The following is a 23,493-nucleotide window of genomic DNA, read 5'->3' as shown; positions in this document are numbered from 1 at the left end:
AGAAAATGACTTCTTTAGTAGCATTACCTTTAAAAGGGTATTTTAATTTTCAACTCAGTTTAGTTTTGAGAAAGGGGAGCAATCTAGCATGTCCTACAGCACGGAGACATCTAGTTGACGTCTGCATTTACATCTGCAAAACGTATTATTTTGTGTTTTCTCATCTGCAATATGTCTAGGACATTTCCTATTAGATGTCAAATAAACGTCTATTAGATGTCTTTAAGATGTTTATGATTTAGAATGTATGTAAAACTGACATCTAACAGACGTCTGTCAGATGTTTGTACACAGCAGATGCTTTCTAGATCAAGTGATCTTTACAGACATTTTGTGACTCATTTTGTGTTTATAACGCAAAAATACACTCATATTGCAGCCTAACCTACTAAAGCGAAAACGAATGAAACGCTTTGCGGAAAGGCTTTTTAATTAATCTTTTTGATATTAATCAAAACAAAAGTATAGCCTACAGAGGCAAAAAAACTAAAAGTGGCATGCAGTTGTCATGGTGATGACACTAGAGTTGAATATAGTTGTGGAAAGAACTACAAGGCTGTAATTTGTCTAACCTTCCCACAGCCCGTTATTCCACCCGAGATCACGTTTATGTTGTTATACACCCATTTAAATATAATTGGTGATGATAACTGTTATGTTTGTAATGCTAATCCTGTAATAATTAAGTCAGTCAACAAAACAAAGGATTTTATTTTATTCAGCTATTCTAAATGTACACTTAATACGCAAACATTTTTTCATTCATTTGTCGTAGCATAAAAATGTTTCTTTGTTACATTATATTGCAAAACCTTAAAAAAAAAAAAAACAGATTTTTGTGTTCAAAGTTCAAAGTGTTTCTTTATACCTTGACAACATCTTGATGAAATAGCTCACGGAAACATATTTAACGATACAATACAATCCAATGCAACAACCCCCACACAGACAAATAATATGAGAATAAAAACTCAGTGTTTGCAGCAGGTGCAGATGGATATGGAAAGCCAGTAGATCATTAAAGGATTTGAATAAAGCACATGGTGATGTAGGGAATCATGGGAGATTTATATAATTTCAATGAGTCATACAGTGAATCACTGCAAAGAGAGTGAAATAGGAGTGAAAAAAGGGATGAAATGGAAGGAGATAAGAAGGGCCAGGATGTTCAAGGAGACAGAGCGGATGAGGGAAGAGGTTGGCAGCTCGCTTTTTAAAGATCTAGTTTGAGAAATCTGTTTTGTGCAAACAATTAAGAGATGTTTAACTTGATTATAAATACGTGTTATTGCAGAATGCATGCTCATATCCTGTAAATTAAAACCACAAAAAGCCCATAAAGAAGTATTTATCTTAGCATGACAGTCCTTTAACACTGTCAATATGCTAAATACTACATAATATCATAGTAAACTGGTGTTAATTCTAGAGGTTAAATGCCCTGCCCATTGGTTGTTGTGTTGATTGGATGAAGGCAGACTGGATATTTAATTGAAACATATTCATGGATGAATTGTTCATAAGATCAATAACATGCATTTAGAAATAGGTGAATGTTCATGGCAACTTTCACAAAATTAACGTTAAATTAAATAAAAAATTAAATTAAGTTTTTAAAACGAACTGCTGTCTCTTAAGAGTAAACCAAAGCAAAATATTGATGACTCATCATGAACTACACTGATTTTTGTCCAATCAAATGCTCTCTAGAGTGAATATGCCCCTCCCACTAATACTACCTGCCACCAATTAGCAAGTAGCAAACCTTGGTTTGTGATTGTGAAGAAACTTAAGTGTAACCATCTGTTTCAAAAGTAAAAATGCATAACCCAAACCTCGTGTTTAAAAAAAATGGACCCAAACGCAATGTATCTTTAAAATTTTTAGTGACATTAGATCAGGAATATAGCTGAAATGCAGATGCAAAACACTTCTGAAAGTGTCTTGACATGGGTGTTGCACATTAAAGACAGTCAAAAAAAGTATAATATTATTTTTCATATAACACTGGGGTTATTAAAAGTCCACCAGAACCAGAAATAATAGCTATATTTTGATGTACATACTGATAGAACATTTCTGTTTCTGAAAGCATAATCAGCTGTCTGTGTCTGACAGAAAGAAGTTCTAATCTCTCACCTTGTTCAGTCAAGCATGCCAGTCCAGAACTCCCCAGGTTTTGTTAGACATAAATAACACAAAAAGACCAAAAAACGAAAAGTGCAGCTTCAAACATAAATACATTTACTCTGTGTTCGAGCTCAAATTGTCTGTAGTTTAACTAACAGACAGATCTCTGTGGTGGTTGCGGCTCATCAATGGTTGACCATAGTGCTGGAATCAGAGGGATGATGGTGTGAAGGTCATCCTCTTCAGTCCAAGGACCACCAATACTGCTGCCATAGATTGCTGCCACCTTCTCTCAGGGTTTGAAACATGCAGAACAGGTCATTTCTTTATTAGAGTGGAGCTGAGGAGAGATGGTATCTGGAACCACTGATTTCAAGATATCATTCTCACTGGCAATTATGTGTTTCACAAGGAAGTTGGCAGCTTCATTAATGTTGATGTTTTCCTAAAATTTAGAGAAAGAACATACATTAAACATTTTTAAGACAACCAGGTTTTAGATAGTTTGATTTGATCATTTGAAAATGGGACTGTGAACAGTAATGACATTAAAACCCATGAAAATGCTACTAGATGGAACTCTGATTGGACTCTTCATTAAGGATGAATGGATAGAGGTGCTGAAATAAATGAAATAAATAAATCAATCCCTTTGAAACCTCTCCACTGGATTTAATGAGACCGTCCCAATGTACCAACAGTCCATTCTCCCGTTTCCCTCAGCAACTGCTCTGCATGTGAGTGGCAGGTCTAATTAGTATGCAAATATTAATAACTTTCATTCAGAAGCTTTAATCAAGCACTAAAGGCTCTGACAATACAAGTTCTGTCAAAAGATATTTGTTAGACCGCTGTCAGTGGGATAGAAAAGCTATTTTTGTACATATAGGTGGTCCTTGCTAGTGGTGGCTACCATGTTGAGATCACATGACAAACAAAATAATCTTGTAACTCTCCCAACACTTTTAGCTGCGGAACAAATTTATTACATTTGTTAAAGATAGATAGACAATCGGTATCAGTATAAAATCAGTCGTCAGTATAATATCTCAGTCAGTAGGCCTATAAGATCTCTGTTGAATCAGTCAGTGAAAAAAACTTCCAAAGTTGTCAGTAAAAGATGGTAATCCATGACATTTACTATAAATGATTGCTCTATATACCAGGGAATTTACATGCCACTCCAAGGAATACAATAGTGCAGATAAAAAACACAAACAAAACACAGTATTACCTTGATACCATGTATTTTTTATTAGTTTAATGCCCATGGTACATTAATGCACTAATTAGTGAATATACTACAATGTCATATCCAATTACCATGGTATTAGCTGGTATCTGAAACCATCACTATACCATGGTACTATAGGTTTTTTTTGTAGACAGACACAAATATTCTCTGTCATTACTGTTGCTCCGTCTAAAATCATACCGAAATGTTATGCCTTACCTTAGCAGATGTCTCAAACCAGCCCACAAATCCATTCTCCTTGCAGTACTGGTCCATCTTCAGGCTGTTGTTAGTCAGAAAGTCTCTATTTTGGTCGCACTTATTGGCCAGGAGCACTGTGGCGATACTCTGGCCATTTGAAAGTATTAATTTTGAGTCCAGATCCTCCTTCCATTTGGAGACAGCCTCAAACGTGGTGGGTCTGGAAACATCAAAAACAATGAACGCCCCCATGGCCTCTCGGTAATAAACCCGTGTCATGTTCCCGAACCGCTCCTGACCTTCCAGTGCAGATGGAGAGGGAGAAAAAAGGTATAAAACAACTGGGAAAAGCATGACACAACAAGCCAAATGCCACGTCCATTCAAAGGTTAGAGGTTGGATTTTTTTTTCAGAGTTCTTGAAAGAAGTTTCATTTGCTCACCAAAGCTGAATTTGTTTGGTGGAAAACACAATAAATTTAATGTGTTCTTACTAAATTAAAATTTTAAAGGGGTCATATGATGCGATTTCAAGTTTTTTTTTCTCTTTGGAGTGTTACAAGCTGTTTGTGAATAAATAAGATCCCTAAAGTTGCAAAGACTAAAGTCTCAAACCCAAATAGATATTCTTTATAAAAGTTAAGACTGGTCCACGCCCTCCTAAAACACCTCGTTTAAACACGCCCCCACATGTCTACGTCACGATGTGGGAAGATTTGCATGACACCGCCCAAATGTTCACACAAAGAAATAAGGCGTAACTTTATTGTTGCTGCCACCGCCATGTTGTGAAGAGCTGTGTGTTTCGTTGGGAAAGCGAAAATACTTTGTTTGGCCTTCCAAAAGAGGACACGATTAGAAATCAGTGGTTAAGTTGTATTTTCCAGAACAGTTCAACCCAAATATTCAGATGTGTGCAGCGCAATTTATGGAGGACTGTTGCCTTGGAGAGTAGCCTACAATGCCGTGTTCTGACAATTAATACTGACTCACAGCTTGTAAGTACGTTTTCATATTTAAAGGATTTGCCACTGATGATTCAAACGCAAATTTTGAGCAGTGTAGAGTAGCGCTTGTTGTTTGTCATTTCTCCGATCACAAATGCAGACATGGTTTTATGTTTACACGGCGTGATGCAACGCAACGCGTAAAAAGACAGTATAAAGCCCCGTTCACACCAAGAACGATAACTATAAAGATAACGATATTAGCGTCCACAGCAGCGAACGATATCGTCTGTTTATTCTAAGCGCACGATCGTCTGCCGCTTTAAATTCTCGAGGTCGTTACAGCAGGATGGATTCTGATTGACTGTCAATTTTTTATCGTTCATCAGCTGGAGAAAAATTATTTTGAAAGTGATTTCAATGATATCGTTTCTCTTTGTCTTTATCGTTATAGTTATGATTTTTAGAACTAAATCTTTATTGTTATCTTTATAGTTATTGTCCTTGGTGTGAATGGGCCTTAAGTCATTATAATCAGTAATTATGTCCCCACTGGATGCAACAAATGCCTCGTTTATAATGGGTTTGAATGTTTTTGTCTCGTCGCTCTGGGACACGGCATCACAGTATGGTAAGGGGCGTAACATTTCCGTCACAAGCTTGAGGTATACGGGCAATCACAATGCACTGGATTGCTGGCCAATCAGAGCACACCTCGCTTTTCAGACCGATGAGCTTTGTAAAAATCAATGCGTTTCAGAAAGGCGGGACATAGAGGAGAAACAATAATGTACAGTATGTGGAAAATAATGTGTTATTTGAACCTTAAACCGCATAAACACATTTCATTACACCAAATACACAAAATAATGTTCTTTTTAGCAACATCATATGACTCCTTTAATTTCTTGAGAAAGAAAAAAAAGCTTCCCTAAACTTTTGAATGCCAGTGTATGTTGAATGCATAAATTGCTTATACATAGTAAGATATTTTAAGTAACAGCTCAAGGTCTCAAATTCTATGAAAGAGCCTGTGCCAGGCATGATTACATTTAGTATAATGAATCTACTGGTGAAGAACACATGACTCTTTTTTGTGTGCATGCACTTTCCTGCAGTGCGCATCGTTCTGACCAGTATCCACAGCAAAGTTTCCTGTTGTTCTTATTCAATCGAATATACTCGTTACGACTGACTTTTCCAGCTAATGGCACATTCCATCTGTGCGCCTTTCTCTTGTCTGACTCTGAATGCAGCCACTCATCTGGGCTGCCAGCATTATACAACATTCCCTAGGACAGCTGTTTCTCACAGTTTGTTCTGTTATTTGTTCAAAATTAGAATCAGGAGGTGCATGTTGATCTCCGTGGGTCTGACAGCAGTCTGCTTCGCACTTGATGGACCACGAAACAAGAAATGCTGTATTGGTTTTGTTAATCCATATGGCCTTTTGAGATACTGGCACAGGTGTTGTACAATGAAATATGAACAATGAATTATAATGTAAATCATCAGTCTAGTCTAAATATATATCTTGCCTTTGCTTAATATGTTTATGAACAAAATGCAATTTTCAGGTTTGAATAAGAGTTTTTGCTGCTATCGTTGACTGAAATTTGATGAAGCAGTGGGGAATGCCCTTTACAGAAAGTGTTACAGTCACCTAACTTGACAACTTGGCAAAATGTGCCTGCTTTTGATGAAAACTATCACTAACAGGGAAAATGAACTCAGCATGTTTCACTTCATGAAACTGTATGTCAGATGACTTCCTGGGCAGCAATGAGGAGTTTATGATGCCCACTAGGAGTTTATGACTATGTAAGAATGTCTACCGAGTCATGTCAGGATGAGAGTTTAATAAAAAGCCAGTCCTAACGAGGACAGTATAGTAATAATAAAGAACAAACCCTTCAGTTCCTTAGTCCGGTTTAGAATATGAGTGGTTTAATGACTTACTACTGTATAACTGCATTAGGCATCATTCCTCAAAAAATGGTTTGTTTTTGCTAAGTATGCTATTTCATTTATTAAAATTTGCTAAACACTAAAGTACCATTGTTACCACAGTTAGTTACTACAACTAGAGTGTTGCAAACACAATGGCAGAAAGATTTAGCTTCATATACAGCTTGAAGGTGTTTATTATGGTTCGTTCCACAGTAGTAAGCATAGCCTAGAGCCATGTTATTTTGGTGGAAATGAGTTTACCATGGTATATAGGCCTACTTGCGTTTATATATTAAATAAATAGGTAAACATTTTTAAGAACCACATTGGTTTTCCATGTAGCTTATATTTCTCATATGCCTTTTTGTTTTTGGATTGTGCTGTTGTTTCGAGCAGGTGTGCTGTTTTAAAGTGAAATTTACCGTAGCTGAGGACTGAGAACAGTAAGTGCTGGAAATACACTTGCCCGTGGTTTGTTTACAGAGATTTTCCCATAGTTTCATCCGCGTGCTTCGTCTCTCAATCTCGCTCACATGAGAGACCTTTCCGAGCGGGCACGCGAAAAACCAGTTCTCAGCGGCGCGTGCCTGACACGTGAGGAGGACGATAACAGGAACGAGCAACGGTTCTGGTTTGGGAACAGATTTTGTCGCAGAACAAGATCAACTAACATTAAACTTAACAACGTTAAGTCGTAATGGACTAATTTGATATTGGCAAAGAGCTGCTCTTTAAAGTTTCACGGATCTCCACCTTACAAAACCAACCCTTACGAAAATTAACCATGCTTTTACTATAGTAAAAGTGTAGTAACCATGTTTTGGCGAATGATTAACATTTTTATAACCACAGTTTTACTACGAATACCATGGTTAGTGTAGCAAAACCATGGTTACCCTGTTTTTTGGTTTTATTTGTAGTAATCTATGGTTAATTTTCCCTCTAGAAGGGAAATAGCTAATAATTTATCAACGTTACAAAATCCTAATGCTGTATTTTAAAGTTCCTAACTGACAGTCAATAAATAATGTCAGCAAAAGCTTAAAGTTTTTGTTAAAATCTAAACTAACGGGACAGTCACGCAGGGAATTTATGCTTACAATATTAACAATATGTTAACAATATTTGACCTTAAACCTTATAAATTATGCCTTATTAAATAATATTATAAAAAAAAACTTTAAGGTAAGTCAAATTTAAAATGTAGTGATAAACCAATGCAATTCAATTACATTTCTTTTAAAATAGGCCTTCACATTTTTAACCTGTATGGTAAGCTTACAGCCTATTCCATTAAAATGACCAATATTTTTACAGTGTACGTTTTAAGTGTAAGGCTTTGACACACTGCTATAGCCTACTTTCGCTTACCTGCGATGTCCCACAGCTGCAGGCGGACCGTCTCTGAGTCCCAGTTGAGAACTTTGAGCGCAAAATCCACCCCGATGGTCGCTCTGTAGTTAGTGGAGTACGTCTGATGCACATACCGTTTGATGATGCTGGTCTTCCCTACTCCCAAATCACCGATGACAAGGATTTTGTACAAATGCTCTTTCCGATTGCTATGCATCGCTGAGGACATTTGTGTGTCCAGTGTTTATCACACTAACTAGTCATCTGTCATTGAACTTAAACTGGCACCGCCCAGGGCGTGGGGAAACTTGTGACCAGCTGTCAGACAAACTCTGTTTGCTCATGTGCACTAAATATACTGCCATTCAGAGTCTATCTATCTATCTATCTGTCTGTCTGTCTGACATTCTATCTATCTGTCTGACATTCTATCTATCTGTCTGACATTTTATCTATTTATCTGTCTGTCTGACATTCTATCTATCTATCTGTCTGACATTCTATCTATCTGACATTCTATCTATTTATCTGTCTGTCTGACATTCGATCTATCTATCTATCTATCTGTCTGACATTCTATCTATCTGTCATTCTATCTATTTATCTGTCTGTCTGACATTCGATCTATCTATCTATCTATCTGTCTGACATTCTATCTATCTGTCATTCTATCTATTTATCTGTCTGTCTGACATTCGATCTATCTATCTATCTATCTGTCTGACATTCTATCTATCTGTCATTCTATCTATTTATCTGTCTGTCTGACATTCGATCTATCTATCTATCTATCTGTCTGACATTCTATCTATCTGTCATTCTATCTATTTATCTGTCTGTCTGACATTCGATCTATCTATCTATCTATCTGTCTGACATTCTATCTATCTGTCATTCTATCTATTTATCTGTCTGTCTGACATTCGATCTATCTATCTATCTATCTGTCTGACATTCTATCTATCTGTCATTCTATCTATTTATCTGTCTGTCTGACATTCGATCTATCTATCTATCTATCTGTCTGACATTCTATCTATCTGTCATTCTATCTATTTATCTGTCTGTCTGACATTCGATCTATCTATCTATCTATCTGTCTGACATTCTATCTATCTGTCATTCTATCTATTTATCTGTCTGTCTGACATTCGATCTATCTATCTATCTATCTGTCTGACATTCTATCTATCTGTCATTCTATCTATTTATCTGTCTGTCTGACATTCGATCTATCTATCTATCTATCTGTCTGACATTCTATCTATCTGTCATTCTATCTATTTATCTGTCTGTCTGACATTCGATCTATCTATCTATCTATCTGTCTGACATTCTATCTATCTGTCATTCTATCTATTTATCTGTCTGTCTGACATTCGATCTATCTATCTATCTATCTGTCTGACATTCTATCTATCTGTCATTCTATCTATTTATCTGTCTGTCTGACATTCGATCTATCTATCTATCTATCTGTCTGACATTCTATCTATCTGTCATTCTATCTATTTATCTGTCTGTCTGACATTCGATCTATCTATCTATCTATCTGTCTGACATTCTATCTATCTGTCATTCTATCTATTTATCTGTCTGTCTGACATTCGATCTATCTATCTATCTATCTGTCTGACATTCTATCTATCTGTCATTCTATCTATTTATCTGTCTGTCTGACATTCGATCTATCTATCTATCTATCTGTCTGACATTCTATCTATCTGTCATTCTATCTATTTATCTGTCTGTCTGACATTCGATCTATCTATCTATCTATCTGTCTGTCTGTCTGACATTCTATCTATCTATCTATCTATCCGTCCGTCCGTCCGTCCTTCTGCCATGTGCACATACTCTAACATAAAGAGAGAGAGAAGTACATAAAGGAAGAGACTAAAGAGGGGGTGGAACTGCATTCCATCATCATCATCATGGAAACTGTGAAAATAACACAACCACACAAACTCCAGTCATGGTGCATAGCATCTCCAAAGACTTCATTTTGTGATTATACTGTATGTATCCACATTGAAAAAAAAAAAAATATATATATATATATAATGATTAAAGAAAAAAACATTTGTAATTGAGTCCCCTTTAATAACACTCAGGTAAAACCAATATTTTTACACGCATCGAAGAGAATTAAAAAAGGCTTATCCACACCATAACTGAAACCTCGAAGTAACAGAAATATTGCAAGCTACATTCGTCCCACTGTCACAAAGCTTAATCTACTGTGACCATCATATTGAATCAGCACAAATAGTTAGTAGAAAAATACATCACACACACACAAGGCTGAAACCTACACTCTATGAATGTCTTGTCAGAAAAGGCAGAGAGCGAAAAATGCAAAAGACTTACAAAATGTACAAAAGTTCTCAAAAGAACATTAAGCACTTATTTCAGCTAATGGCACTGCTTTGCATGCAAACATGTGACCTTAGTACATTACACCTATTCAAGAAGAATATTGCACATTGATTTAATTTAAATTTTTATGAAGAAAGTTCATAAAGTTCATACAAAAATCATATCTTTAATTGGAGACTTTCATGTGGTTTATAGGCTTTGTCAATGAAAACTGTAATGCCCTGTGTGTAAGAATCATGTCCACAGTGTAATAAGAATGGGAATTTAGTTTTTGGCTCATCTACTGTATGTATGGATTTGGAACAAAAGCCTGAGTGGATTAAGAAAGGAAATAATTTGCAAATGGAATTATTATATTTTTGGAATAGGCCCTGCATTCACATATATTGCTTTATGTATAAATAATCTGTTAACTTACATAACTATTCAAATGTTTGGGGTCAGTAATTTTTTTTACATTTTTAAAAAAATGTTTTAGAAAGAAGTCCCTTATGCTCACCAAGGCTGCATTTATTTGATAAAAATACATTAAAACAGAAACACTGAAATATTATTACTGAATAAAAGTGCTAATTTCTTTCAAAAAATCTTGCTCACCCCAAACATTTAAGTGGTAGTGTAAATAGTTGAGTTTTCTTGAATCTCCCATTAGTTTGTATCATTTTCTCAAATCCCATCTTTCAAATTAAAGTTAAAGATTTATTATTAAATACCTCAAGTAATACTGGGACATGTTCATATAAATAAATCCAGTCATCTGAAAGACATATTATCTATATTAAAGTGTTAGATTGGTTCAATATCTAAATAAACCTGCCCTTACAACCCCTTCTATTTGATTTATTATGAAAAATATAATCATAAATATTATTTTATATGAAGTTATATGAAGTGGCAGAACATGCAACCTCTAAACTAGGAAATAACAAAAATGACCAATATTTAAACAAACTACTTTGAGCTCAAAGGCTTCATTTGGTCCTACATTCAACCGTTTGCGCTTCCGTTGTACGTGAAGAACCGTGCAAGACGTTCAGGCATCTTGCTGACAGGCAAAAAGAGAGATAAAAAAGACCGCCTGGAGCAGGAGTTTTGTCATTTTTCCCACCTGTGTAGATTGACGTCGTTGGAATGTTATTAAGTAGCTGTAAAGCCATGAAAACTTGCAGTACACAAACTGACCAACATCAGTAACTTCTTGCCAAGAAGGACCATAAACTTGTCAGAGCGCTCTAGTGCACAAGAGCATATCAAGTACATCCTTAATTATCTGAAAAGCAGTTTGGTGAAGTGCCTTCCCCTTCGCAGATTGTGATTTTGAGGACGGGCTGGATTCTAAGCACCATAAAACGTCCTCGGCGAGTGCTTCTATATTAAGAGTTTACACTCCTTGACATTTACAGCTGGGTTTTACAATCTAAGCAGATGCAGGATCTCAGTAGCTGCCTCTCAGTCTCCTTCCTGCGCTCCGAATAATCTCTCAGAGCGAAGAGGAGCTCTGGCTGTAGTGGCGAAGCATCAGCTGGTCGTATATCGGGGAGCAGGGCTCACACAATGGCAGCTCCGAGGCTGGCGATGTGGGAGATTCGCTGATCGAGTCCACGGAGGAGTCTCTAAACGGTGAAGGTGGTGTCAAGACGCCCAGGTCCTCAAAATCAGTGGTCCTAACCACACACGAAGAGTCGTAGGTGCTGTCAAAAAGGCTGGCAGGTGAAGCCCGGCTACTCCCACCGGCGATGATGCCCCCAGCGATGCCGACCGCGGAGCGAGGGTTGGTGTTCGCTGTGGCCACCACGTCTGCGTAGGTGGTGACGGTGGTTGGATGCGGCCTTTCTTGCGGGTGGAGATGGAAAGTAGGGGAGCAGGGTCTGGGGACCGGGGCGGTGGCGGCGTTTACGCCTGTTCCCGGCGGTGAACCGGGCAGCATCATGCTGTTGAGCTCACTGATGTTGGCCGTGAATCGACTGACTACACAGCTGATCTGATCCATGATGCACGTCTGGGACGGGGCGCCATGCTGCAGGCGCTCCGTCAGGTATGAGGGTATGGCCACCACTGCTGCACGCTCTACATCTCGCTCTTCCATTTCCCGCCTCTGCATCGAAGGCCGCTGACAAACGGTCGGCAGCGGGGAAGGGGTCAGGGGGCAGTAGGTTACAGGGTAGCGCTGGTTTTTCTGAGACCCATCGTATGCCAGCTTCACCCCGGGGTCTGGAGGCCGATCACAGCCCTTTGAGAAGGGCTTGATAATGGCCGTCTGGTTGGCCTCTTCTTTTTTCTTAATGTGGATTGAGATCCGCTTCCACAGGTTTGGCCTGTAACTTCTCTCGTTCTGTGCCCAGGTCACTGTTTTGCCGTTGGAGCTGTTGAAAGAAAACAGCAATGTGCATTTGATTAATTATTCATAAATACACGTTTAAACTCCATAAACATGTCTATTTTTCCAAATGTACAAATTATTGATAAATGTTAAAAATGTTTATATAAAAAAGTTATATAAAATTTATATTTTTATTAGTATTTTAATATTTAGTATTTTATAAAATATTCTATATACTATACTATATATTTATTTATTGACACACACACGCACTCAGATATATAATACTAAAACAACTTGACAGTTAATCAGTATTTTTATTTGTATTATAGGACTTTATATATATAACTAACATGTAATTTTTGTTAAAATGCTACAAAAATGTAACATAATTAACAGAGAAATGTATTTCTATATTAAAATATTATATATTTATTGATTGACTTTAACATTTACCAAAAATGTATATATTTTTATATTAATTGTTAATTATGCTAAGTAACTTTATATATTTATATATATATATATATATATATATATATAAAAACAAATTAGTTAACAATCACCAACATGTCAATGAAAAATAAATTGAGAAACTGAGCTGATATGGCTACTAATAATAATCCCTAAAAGATATAGGAGATAAAGTGGAAAAAATAAGAGCAAATTGTTCATTGATTGCAAAACACCATTTAGATACCCACATAACAACACAGTGTTTTATGTAACAATAAGAATGAATAGAGGGTTTTGTGCCTCCGTGTGATGATAATAAGTTACTTGATTGTCATGGAAATTATGTTAAAGGACATGCTAGGATATATCCATTGAAAAACTATCTGCCTTTAAAACACCGACATTTAGACTACATTTATGGACTTTAGTATGGATTTATTCAGGCCACAGAATCACCTTTTTTAAAACAGGGAGGAGAGACCGTCCTCACAATGCTGCTACACTCTTGCTAATGTGTAATACTACAGCTTAAAGGCAAGAGAGAATAGATCCTGCTATTAGTCATTCCAATCCATCCATTCCAAGCACAATTAGCACCCTCAAGTCAGACAGGAAATCTCTAACTTCACTTCTCCTAATGCACCTGGGGACTCATCGACCCAAATGTGCGTAACTCCGGAGTTGCTCCAGCCAGGAATGATTCACAGGCATACAGGGTAATTGGTTGGGGCTCTTTTTTCTCTTTTGAGGGGAATACTGGCGTTTTTTTATGTGCTCTAAAATATACTCAGTTGGGGAGTTGATTCATTTTCAGTCTAAACTCATTTTCATCCTCAAAAGCAAACCTTTGGCAGGCATTACTGAGATAAACCGATTTAATGTGAGCTTTATTTATTTATATATTTATTTTTCAGAAGCGGCTTCTGCAACTGAGAGCAGTGACTGCACATCATCTTCTTATAAAGAAGTAAAAATAAGGATTTTCAAAACTGACATGAAAAAGAATTGACATGTCATGCCTCATTATCCTTAAATTCATTCAGTGTGAATCCAATTAAACCACAGATTTTAAAAGAACAATACAGAAAAAGTAAGAAAAATTCCCAACCTTAGAGAGCTGAATTCTGAAATTATGACCAAACATTTATTGTACAGGGTTATCATTGACTAAAACTTTGAAAAAAGCTGAAAAAAATTAATGTGAAAATATTATAACTATTATAATATTAATAAACAAATATTAAATAAAATGTTATATATTTATATTATATATTATACATAATAAAATATTAATAAATAAATAATAATAAAAAATATTAGATGAAATAAACTAACTAAAATACAAATGAATTACCCCTTAATAGTAATATTAAAAAAGAAAAACAAATTAAATTGACAAATGTACATAACAAACTAACTGAAAACGATAATTACAATTAAAACTGAAAATATAAAAAAACTATATTAAACTGTAATAGTATATAAAAATACTAAAATATAAATAAATTAAAATAACACTGGCCTCATACTGACCTGACAGTGTCTGTGCCAGAGCCTCGTCGTCTGAACAGGTTAGCCAAGCTGCTAGACCGGCTAGCGGCCGAGGCAGCTTTCCCATCGCCCACGTGCATCCTCACAACCGTCGACGTGGTGAAAGCACTGCGTACGTTCCTCTCAGGTTTGGCCAACATGATGTAGACTTTGGGCACAAACATGCAGCACAGCGCAGTGGTAGCGCTGAGGCTAACGGAGAAACACATGGTGATTATCTTGTAGTTTGACCCGAAATAAATTGGCACGAAAGCCAGCCAGATAATACAGGTGGTGTACATGGTGAACGCGATGTATTTGGCCTCGTTGAAATTGGCGGGGACGTTGCGGGTCTTAAAGGCGTAGAAGGTGCAGCTGAGGATGAGCAGCCCATTGTAGCCCAACGGCGCCACCACTCCGAGCGTGGTGGTGTTGCAGATGAGGTGCACCTCGCGTATGGACGGATAGTCGTAGATCACTTGCGGAGGTTCCATGATGAAGAGCGCCACGATGATGCCCAGCTGAATCAGGATCAGGATGAAGGCGATGACCAGCTGGGCGCAGGCGCTCATGAAACGCGGTTTCTTGGTGCAGATCTTCTTCTTGCTGCCTGCAAGGATGCGAGCGATGCGGTTGGTCTTGGTGACTAGGGCTGAGTAGCTCATGGCTGGCGAGAGCCCGATTCCCAACCTCTGCAAGTAACAGTAGGCCACATGTGGTTTGGCGATGAGGCAGAACGTACACAGGTACCCCAAACAGATGCCAGCCAGGATGATGAAGCACAGCTCCCTGCTGGAGGACTTCACCACTGGTGTATCGTGGAACCTGATGAAGACTAAAGTGACGAAGATGGTGGCGAGCAGGCCAAGGCAGGCGAAGACCACGGCGGCGATTGGCTCAGGATCTCCCCACAGAAGGTACTGCACCGGGATTGGCTCACAGCCTGAGGGACATGAATTTGAGACGTTAATGTAATTAGTAGGGCTGATTTAACATGTTAACTGGAAAAAAAATGCATTAAAAGTACTTTGGAAATGAAATAGGTTACAGATTACAAGCTACCCTATTTAAAATGTAATAAGTAGTGTAACTATTTCAATTACTTTATTAAAGTAACTAATTAAATTTGATTACTTTTCTAAATTTCTCACAAATGTTTTTAACTGTTAAAGGCCCGTTCACACCAAGGATGATAACGATAAAGATATAGTTCTAAAAATCGTTCTCAATATTAAAGAATAGAAGAGTCCACACCATAGCTATACAGATAAAGGCACAGAGAAACTATTTCATTGGAATCACTTTCAGAACGATTTTTTTCCAGCTGATGAACGATAAAAACACTGACACCCAATCAGAATCAATCCTGCTATAATGAGCTCCAGAATTTAAAACGGCAGATGAGTGTGCGCTGAGAATAAACAAACGATATCGCTCGCTGGTGTGGACGCTAATATTGTTATCTTTATAGTTATTGTTCTTGGTGTGAACGGGACTTTAGTCGTTTGGAAACATTTAAAGCAGGCAGGGTTAACCTTACAGTAGTACTCAACACTGATTACTGTCAGACTTTCAAAATCCTTCTTCACTAGAATTAATATTATAATAATTTAATTTCAAAGCACAGCCACCACAAAATTATACTTTAGCGCCTCTTTTTACTTTGAGATTGTTCTGAGGTTAAATACAGATTGAAAAACATAACAAGAAAACTTTGCATAGCTATGACAGGAAACACTGACATCTAATAATGCCTTGAAAAAAAAGTTATGAGAGTCATTGCATAAGTATGTGTCCTATTCTGTCCTACACTTCTGAAACATTGGTGTCTCATATTTTAAAGCAGTCAATGCAATTTGGGAAAGAAATCAATCATATCTGTATGTGTGTGAAAATATTCAGTTGTGACCCCCTTTGCAAGTAACTGTAATTTAACTCAGTAACTATAACAGATTACAGTTACATTTGTTTTGGGTAACACTTTATTTTAAAGTGCCCTTGTTACATGTTACATGTACTTACTATTATAATAACAATTAATTATGCATAATTACATGCAAGTAACCCTAAGCCAAACCCTAATCCTAACCCTAACCATGTAATAAATACATGTCGTTAATTAATATTACTTGGTACTTAAATATATAATTACAATGTAACAAGGACACCTTAAAATGAAATGTAACATTATTTTGTAATTAAATTAGCAGTATTTCCAACCAAAGCCACAGCAGAACTGTTTTGCATTTCTTAAGCAACACACAGTGGTGTTTCGATACTGAATGAGTCCATGTTTTTGAACTAATCGAGTAAGCCAATGATTCATTGACTCATTCATAAAGACAGTCACTTGCTTAGTTTAGAACAAATCAGTTGAATTAATGACTGAATGACTCACTCATTAAGAAATAACCTACTGGTGGTTTTAGTTTCTGATTGGGAGTATCATTTAATTTATTTTAATAATGTCATTTTAATAATCTCATCATATTTCAATATTTAAAACCATTTATTATCATTATTTATGCAATGTTGAATATTGTATTTGGTCACACTTTATTGTAAGGTCCAATTCTCTATGACTTCTACCTCAATAAATCCTTATTTGCTGCTTATTAATAATTAGTAAAGTAGTTGTTAAGTTTAGGTATTGGGTATTAGGTTAAGGATGTAGAATATGATCATGCAGAATATGTGCTTTATAAGTATTAATAAACAGCCAATATGTTAATAAGAGGCACGCTAATAAGCAGCTGGTTAAAAGTGAGAATTGGTCCCTATACTAAAGTGTTACCTTTTATTTTTGTAAAATATTTCTTTCTAAATCTACTTTGTGTAATGTCTATTCAATGCTTTTCTCATCTAACACAATAATGACTTTAAATTATCTTTTTGGGAGGAAATTCTCAATCATATTTGATGTACGATTAATTTTCAATGAATTACATTAATCATTTAATTAATTAGATTAAAATGTTTAATCACTCAACAGCCCTAGAAATAAGGCATTACTACGAGTTGCCCCTGGAACTTCAAATAAAATGTTTCCACTTCAGGGGTTCTAATTATACTGCATAAAGATCTATGTGCAACGCAAACACTAATTTAGCTAGTCGGTATAGGGCTTATGTCTATGATTATTTAGAATCACAGATGTGTGGCATTAAAACTGTACAGAGAACATCCATCATTATGCAGATAACACAGTAAAACTGGTGGCTGAATTACCGTGCAACTTTATAAACCCAAAACATGCGCAAAAATAAACAAAACCATCCATTCAACCAAGCCATGTATTATGCATTAGAGACTGACAAACAAGAGCTGATATATTTAGCATGTGCGATTTGCATCAACAAACAGTGAATGAGGATGAAACTGAGTCTTGGTTTGGATAGCTTTTAATGAGGTTGGTCAAATGACACTGGAGGTTTGGTTTATTTTTACAGGTCAGATTCACAAACCAGCAACACCAAAAGCTACTCTGACGGTTCTGATTATCAAAGGCTTTTGTGAAAGTGCCTTTAGGGCAAGTGGGCGTACTCGGCAGCCATATTTGTAATGCCTCTGGGCAGCTATTTTTAGTCATGCTCTAAAATCTGTAAATGTTTGTCAAAATTACACTTCTATAATATGTTTCAATCAGGAATAAAATATGATACCAGCTGCACCACAAGTTGTGCTTCTTAAGCACTAAAAACAGCATTTTTGAGACTGGTCCAGCAAAAAAAACAGGCATTAATGCTCATATTTGAGTATAAACACGAACACTTTACAGTAAGGTTAAATTCATTAACATTAGCTTGAATCAGCATAATTAGTTTGAATTAAAAGAATTATGAACCATGCACTCACAATGACCAACCATTTTTACAACATTTATTAGATCAGGGATTCCCAAGTTTTTTGTCAGCTGAACCCCTTCAAAATGTTCTTGAAAATATTTTGAAATACTTACAAATACTTGATATTTTAAGTAAACATTTCAGTAATGTAACAACAAATTTGCAAGTTCAGTTCTCTGATGTAGGTTAATGGTCATATGACATGCAGGTAAACAATTTTCATTTATTTATTTATTGATAGAAAGTGTTTTTTTTATTTTTAATTAATTATTTTATTATTTAATTAACTACCACATTTTCATCAAACCCCCTTTTTCGAAACCAAGATTAACACAACATTAATGTTAAATTATGAATGCACTATTGTTTATTATTAATTCACGTTCATTTATTTACTAATGTTAATTTATACAATTCAGAATGTTTAAACTATCTTAGCATATGTAGAAATGAACATTCACCAAGACCAATAAATGTGTTTATTAATTACTAAAATAGCTCATTGTTACGTCATGATATCTAATGCATTAACTAATGGTAAAGTATTGGAGATTATTATGAAGTGCTACTGTTTACTCTTAAATATTAGTATTACCATATATGGACATTTGCTGAACTAGCCTGAAAAATACATTTTTTTTTTTAGAGTTGAGCTTAAAAAAAAGTAATTGGATGTTTTAAAAGTAATTTTAACATTTTAATTTCTCTGTTATAGAGTCTTTGTCTTTGTACAGTGAATAAATGCTGTAAACACTAGTATAAAATCCAAAAACAACTAAATTAAAAAAGAACGGCAGGTACTCAAACTCAAAACCACCTGCTACTAAATGTCGAAAATTGGCATTAAGGCTCTTGCATGAACAGCAGAGCGGCCTCGGCTCTCAGTAATGTACTACATGCTGAGAGACTGCTGCTTCAGGGCTTACGCTTGACAGACATTCTCGAACATTCTGATGGGGACCCCCGCCAAGTTCAAATCTCTGTTTTTGGCATTAAGTTGCCATGGTCCAGATTCTCAAATAACGCTCTAAGAGATAAATGGATCTCAAATGTCTGAGCGTACTGGTGTCGGAGCAACTCTTTCTCTATGAGATGGTGTAGTGAAAACAAACAACAGAACAAACAATATATTGAGTTCTAAAGACACTTTTGTAATATCTATTTAGTGCTTTCATCTGCCACAGTAAAGCCTTTATCTACATTATATTTTTGTTGATTGATATTCATTATTAGATAGATTAATAAAAGGACGGATGGACAAGTAGATGAAGTAGTGGAAGGACAAATGGAAGTATAATGGATGAAAAGATTGACAGATAGATGATGTATATATAAATGAATAGATTAAATTATGGAATGAAAGACGGATGGATGGATGGATGAAAAACAGACAAAGTACTGGAAGGATGGATGGATGGATGGACGAATAGATTAAGTAGTGGAAGGACAAATGAATGGATGGATGGTGATGAAAGATGAATGAATAGATGAATTGATGGACTGAAAGATTTGGATGTATGGATGAATGGATGAATAGATAGATAGTGGAAAGACAAATGAATGTATAATGGATGAAAAGATTGACAGATAGATGATGTATATATATATGAATGAATAGATTAAATTATGTAATGAAAGATTAATGGATGGATGTATGGATGAAAAACAGACAAAGTACTGGAAGGATGGATGGATGGACGAATAGATGAAGTAGTGGAAGGACAAATGGATGGATGGAGGGAGGGAAGTATGTATGACTGGATGGATGGTGATGGATAGATGAATGAATAGATGAACTGATGGAATGAAAGATTTGGATGTATGGATGAATGGATGGATAGATAGTGGAAAGACAAATGGATGAATATATTGACAGATTGATGGATGGATGATGAATAGATGAATTAATGGAATGAAAGCTTGATGTATATATCTTTGGTGGGGAGGGGGCGTGGTCCATGAGAAATAGTCCTGCCACCACAGCTGGAAAAAAATCCTAGGAAACATCAATCCATATAGATAGTCTTCACTGTACATAGGCTGCTGTCCCTTTAAGACCTCATTCATGGATCTAATATACTGTTACACATGGCTCTACCTGTTTTTATAGTATATGGAGGTGCTGCCAAAACTCAGGGAACCAGGGGTTCCGGAGGTTCGTGTCTGGCTGCAGGTTCAGGTAGTAATCATCAAACCACGTGACATAAGCAGACTGCAGCTTGATAGTGATTCCCCCTGCTGCCTCCCTCTGGAAGCCGTCAGTGACATCATAGCGGTCCGCCCAACCATCGCTGCAAAGTGTACATGAGACAAGTGAGTAATGAATGGGTACGCTTACTTTTCTTTTTAGGAGCGCTTGTCCTCCTAATTTAAAACATTTAGGAGCATGATCAATAATAAAAAATTCTGATAAAAAATGATCCTTCCTTATACGAAGTGACATTTGACTCCTTAAAGGTACTGTATGTAAGTTTTTGACTTTACTAAAGCATAAAAATACCAAATGGGTTTTATATAGAACAAACCCCCTTGAGAGACAGTCATGGAGCCTCCCGGTCCAAACTGACCCACATAACAGGCAAAGCCCAGTAGTTATGACCAGGTTACTCTATGAATTAGGTCTTGAGGACACAGCTGGCCAGTATTTCATAGTGACTCATAATAAACCTCTCCATGAGATATATGTGCTCCAAATCTTCGCCTGCGCTCGTTCCTGTTGGTGTCGTCAATCTGGCAACCTGCGTGTGCATCAATTCTGAGGAGGAGGGGTCGGGTGAAAAAAACCCTCTCCAATATTTTGAATTTGGACTGCAATACCTAGTTCAACCACTAGGTCAATCCTTCATACAGCATCTTTAAAGTGACTTACAGGGGTATTTTCTTTTTACCTTTGAAATGGCATCATTTTCATCTGTCAAATTAAAAAATGTATGTTTATAAGCTTTTTACAATTTCTATTTAAAACAATATAATAATAAGTAGAATAAGACAAATAAGTTACCAATCATATGAAATTAGTATTAATTCAAATGTAATTTGTACTACAGAGGGTGCACAGAAGAACACAAAAGTGGCTTGTTGTAGGTACATTTTCAGACGTTTAATGAGGCTCAGAGGTGGCAGGAGTGGCATGAGTGCAATTAAATTCATACATTCATGTGGAGATTAATGTTTTAAATATACAATTTTGAATACAGAAATATTAAATTATTTAAATAACTGAAATTATACGCAAAAATGAAACGAAATCCGCCAGCAGGTGGCGGCAAGTTACTGATTTTATCACTGAATCATTCATTCAACTGATTCGTTCAAACTGCTGATTCATTCAGGAACGAAGCAAGTGACTGTCTTTATGAATGGGTAATCACGAATCACTGACTCAAAAACGCACTTTCATTGAATGAATGAAACTCAGCTGTGTTTGCTTTTAGAGATGCCCAGCGGCTGAGCTGTTACTATATTTGGAACTATTTTCGTTGAAGAAATAGAGCAAAATCAGGCAGTACTTGTTTATTGAACTGTTGTATTAAATCAATATCACATTTGCAAACTCCCTTAATAACTATTAAAAGTTGTCACTCTCCTTATCGTGATCCATGGGCACACAGAAAATGAGAGTGCGCGAGTTGTTAAGACTCAAAAGCACGTGCAAATTATATGTTCCGTCATCTGTCATCGCGTTATAAGCGCGGAACCTGCGGGAATAAGACAAAGTCCCTTTAAGGGTATTCTATAGTCTCTGAAATGAGTAGAATTGTTATTAATAGCCGCAATCCTGCGCCGAAATTCAAGTTCTGCTCTGTGTTCTCTGCTAATAACCAGACTGTGAATGATGCGAGTGGCATCACTATGTTGTCACTGAGAAGCTGCAGAATGATTTTTGGTGTGCCGGCAGAACAACAACAACAATGTGCTACATGTTTCTTTTCCCCTAATTTTTTTCCAATTGACAGAAATCCGTTGTAGACTTGCTGCAATTAATGGAAATCCGTCGTAGCGATGGAGAACTTGAATCCCTGCATATATTAAGAAGGATGTATGAATTGATGAAAGGACAGATAGATGTATGGTTGGATGGATAAAGATAGATAAACAGATGAATAGAGGGATTGATGGACAGACGAATGGATGGATGAATTGATGAAAAGCCAGACATTCAGATAAACTGTCCCAAACTCATGTAAGTTGTGGTGAGTTCATGTGAGAACATCTTCCACTCACTGGTGCAGGTTTTGTTGTATTTGGCGCTCTCTTGAGGAAGTCCCTTCAGCCGGCACTGGAAGCGGTGCTGCCAAAACTCAGGGAACCAGGGGTTCCGGAGGTTCGTGTCCGGCTGCAGGTTCAGGTAGTAATCATCAAACCACGTGACATAAGCAGACTGCAGCTTGATAGTGATTCCCCCCGCTGCCTCCCTCTGGAAGCCGTCAGTGACATCATAGCGGTCCGCCCAACCATCGCTGCAAAGTGTACATGAGACAAGTGAGTAACGAATGGCTTTTATATAGAACAAACCCCCTTGAGAGACAGTCATGGAGCCTCCCGGTCCAAACTGACCCACATAACAGGCAAAGCCCAGTAGTTATGACCAGGTTACTCTATGAATTAGGTCTTGAGGACACAGCTGACCAGTATTTCATAGTGACTCATAATAAACCTCTCCATGAGATATATGTGCTCCAAATCTTCGCTATTAAGCATCAAAGGGATCTTTGAATGACAACAGATGAATCTTACCTTCTCCTTCCTCCTTTTTCATATAAACACAAGAAAAATAAACTACACTTTTCAGCGTCCACTCCATCTATATGTTCTCGAACACTTCCTAAACTCATAGCGCTAAATGTTATACAACTCAGCAGTGTGTGGGAGGTATCATTTTTGTTCTCATGGTAGGTAAGGAGAGGCTTTCATAACTTGTCCTTGGAGGCAAAAGCAATGGGAGGGAAGCATAGAGGAGCATGTTAGTAGCAGCTTGAATCATCTCATGGAAAAGAGCTGAACAGCTCAGTAAACCCACACACTGACCTCAGCAGGTCAGCCTCCCTCTGCCCACTGCCGCTGCAGGAAAACTTAAAAAAAGACAACAAAAATGCCAAAGCAAAGGCACCGCTGCCTTTACAAAGATGTCTGACAGCATTTTAGAGCA

The 23,493-nt window shown here is 36.8% G+C and overlaps 2 protein-coding genes across 2 annotated transcripts; both read right to left on the bottom strand.

The window, feature by feature from the left end:
- Positions 1 to 854: 854 nt before the first annotated feature.
- rab38b (RAB38b, member of RAS oncogene family) lies at positions 855 to 8,042 on the bottom strand. Its single transcript, XM_016240547.1, has 3 exons — positions 7,833 to 8,042; positions 3,584 to 3,864; positions 855 to 2,575 (listed from the first exon to the last, which is right to left on the bottom strand). The coding sequence occupies exons 1-3, from the start codon at positions 8,029 to 8,031 to the stop codon at positions 2,423 to 2,425; spliced, it is 633 nt and encodes a 210-aa protein (XP_016096033.1). The 5' UTR covers positions 8,032 to 8,042; the 3' UTR covers positions 855 to 2,422.
- Positions 8,043 to 10,746: 2,704 nt separating this feature from the next.
- LOC107557206 (metabotropic glutamate receptor 5-like) lies at positions 10,747 to 22,926 on the bottom strand. The gene is made up of 4 exons (XM_016240542.1): positions 22,569 to 22,926; positions 19,369 to 19,429; positions 14,503 to 15,483; positions 10,747 to 12,556 (listed from the first exon to the last, which is right to left on the bottom strand). The coding sequence occupies exons 1-4, from the start codon at positions 22,876 to 22,878 to the stop codon at positions 11,674 to 11,676; spliced, it is 2,235 nt and encodes a 744-aa protein (XP_016096028.1). The 5' UTR covers positions 22,879 to 22,926; the 3' UTR covers positions 10,747 to 11,673.
- Positions 22,927 to 23,493: the final 567 nt, after the last annotated feature.

This window comes from Sinocyclocheilus grahami, unplaced genomic scaffold, assembly GCF_001515645.1.
Source record: "Sinocyclocheilus grahami isolate Dianchi unplaced genomic scaffold, SAMN03320097.WGS_v1.1 scaffold593.1, whole genome shotgun sequence".
In the NCBI taxonomy this organism is placed as follows: Eukaryota; Metazoa; Chordata; class Actinopteri; order Cypriniformes; family Cyprinidae; genus Sinocyclocheilus; species Sinocyclocheilus grahami.
Note: the sequence above shows the minus strand (reverse complement) of the source record. Positions and strands in the feature narration are given on the sequence as shown.

Excerpts from the sequence above, each read along its gene's own strand:
- rab38b (XM_016240547.1), bottom strand. The coding sequence starts at position 8,031 with ATGCATAGCAATCGGAAAGAGCATTTGTACAAAATCCTTGTCATCGGT. Across the intron at positions 3,865-7,832 it reads GCAGCTGTGGGACATCGCAG|GTCAGGAGCGGTTCGGGAAC; the intron begins GTAAGCGAAAGT and ends CTGCACTGGAAG. Across the intron at positions 2,576-3,583 it reads GGTTTGAGACATCTGCTAAG|GAAAACATCAACATTAATGA; the intron begins GTAAGGCATAAC and ends TCTAAATTTTAG.
- LOC107557206 (XM_016240542.1), bottom strand. The coding sequence starts at position 22,878 with ATGACTGTCTCTCAAGGGGGTTTGTTCTATATAAAAGCCATTCGTTAC. Across the intron at positions 19,430-22,568 it reads ATACAACAAAACCTGCACCA|AGAAAGAGTTGCTCCGACAC; the intron begins GTGAGTGGAAGA and ends ACCATCTCATAG. Across the intron at positions 15,484-19,368 it reads ATCCATTTATCTCTTAGAGC|CCCTACTAATTACATTAACG; the intron begins GTTATTTGAGAA and ends ATGTTAAATCAG.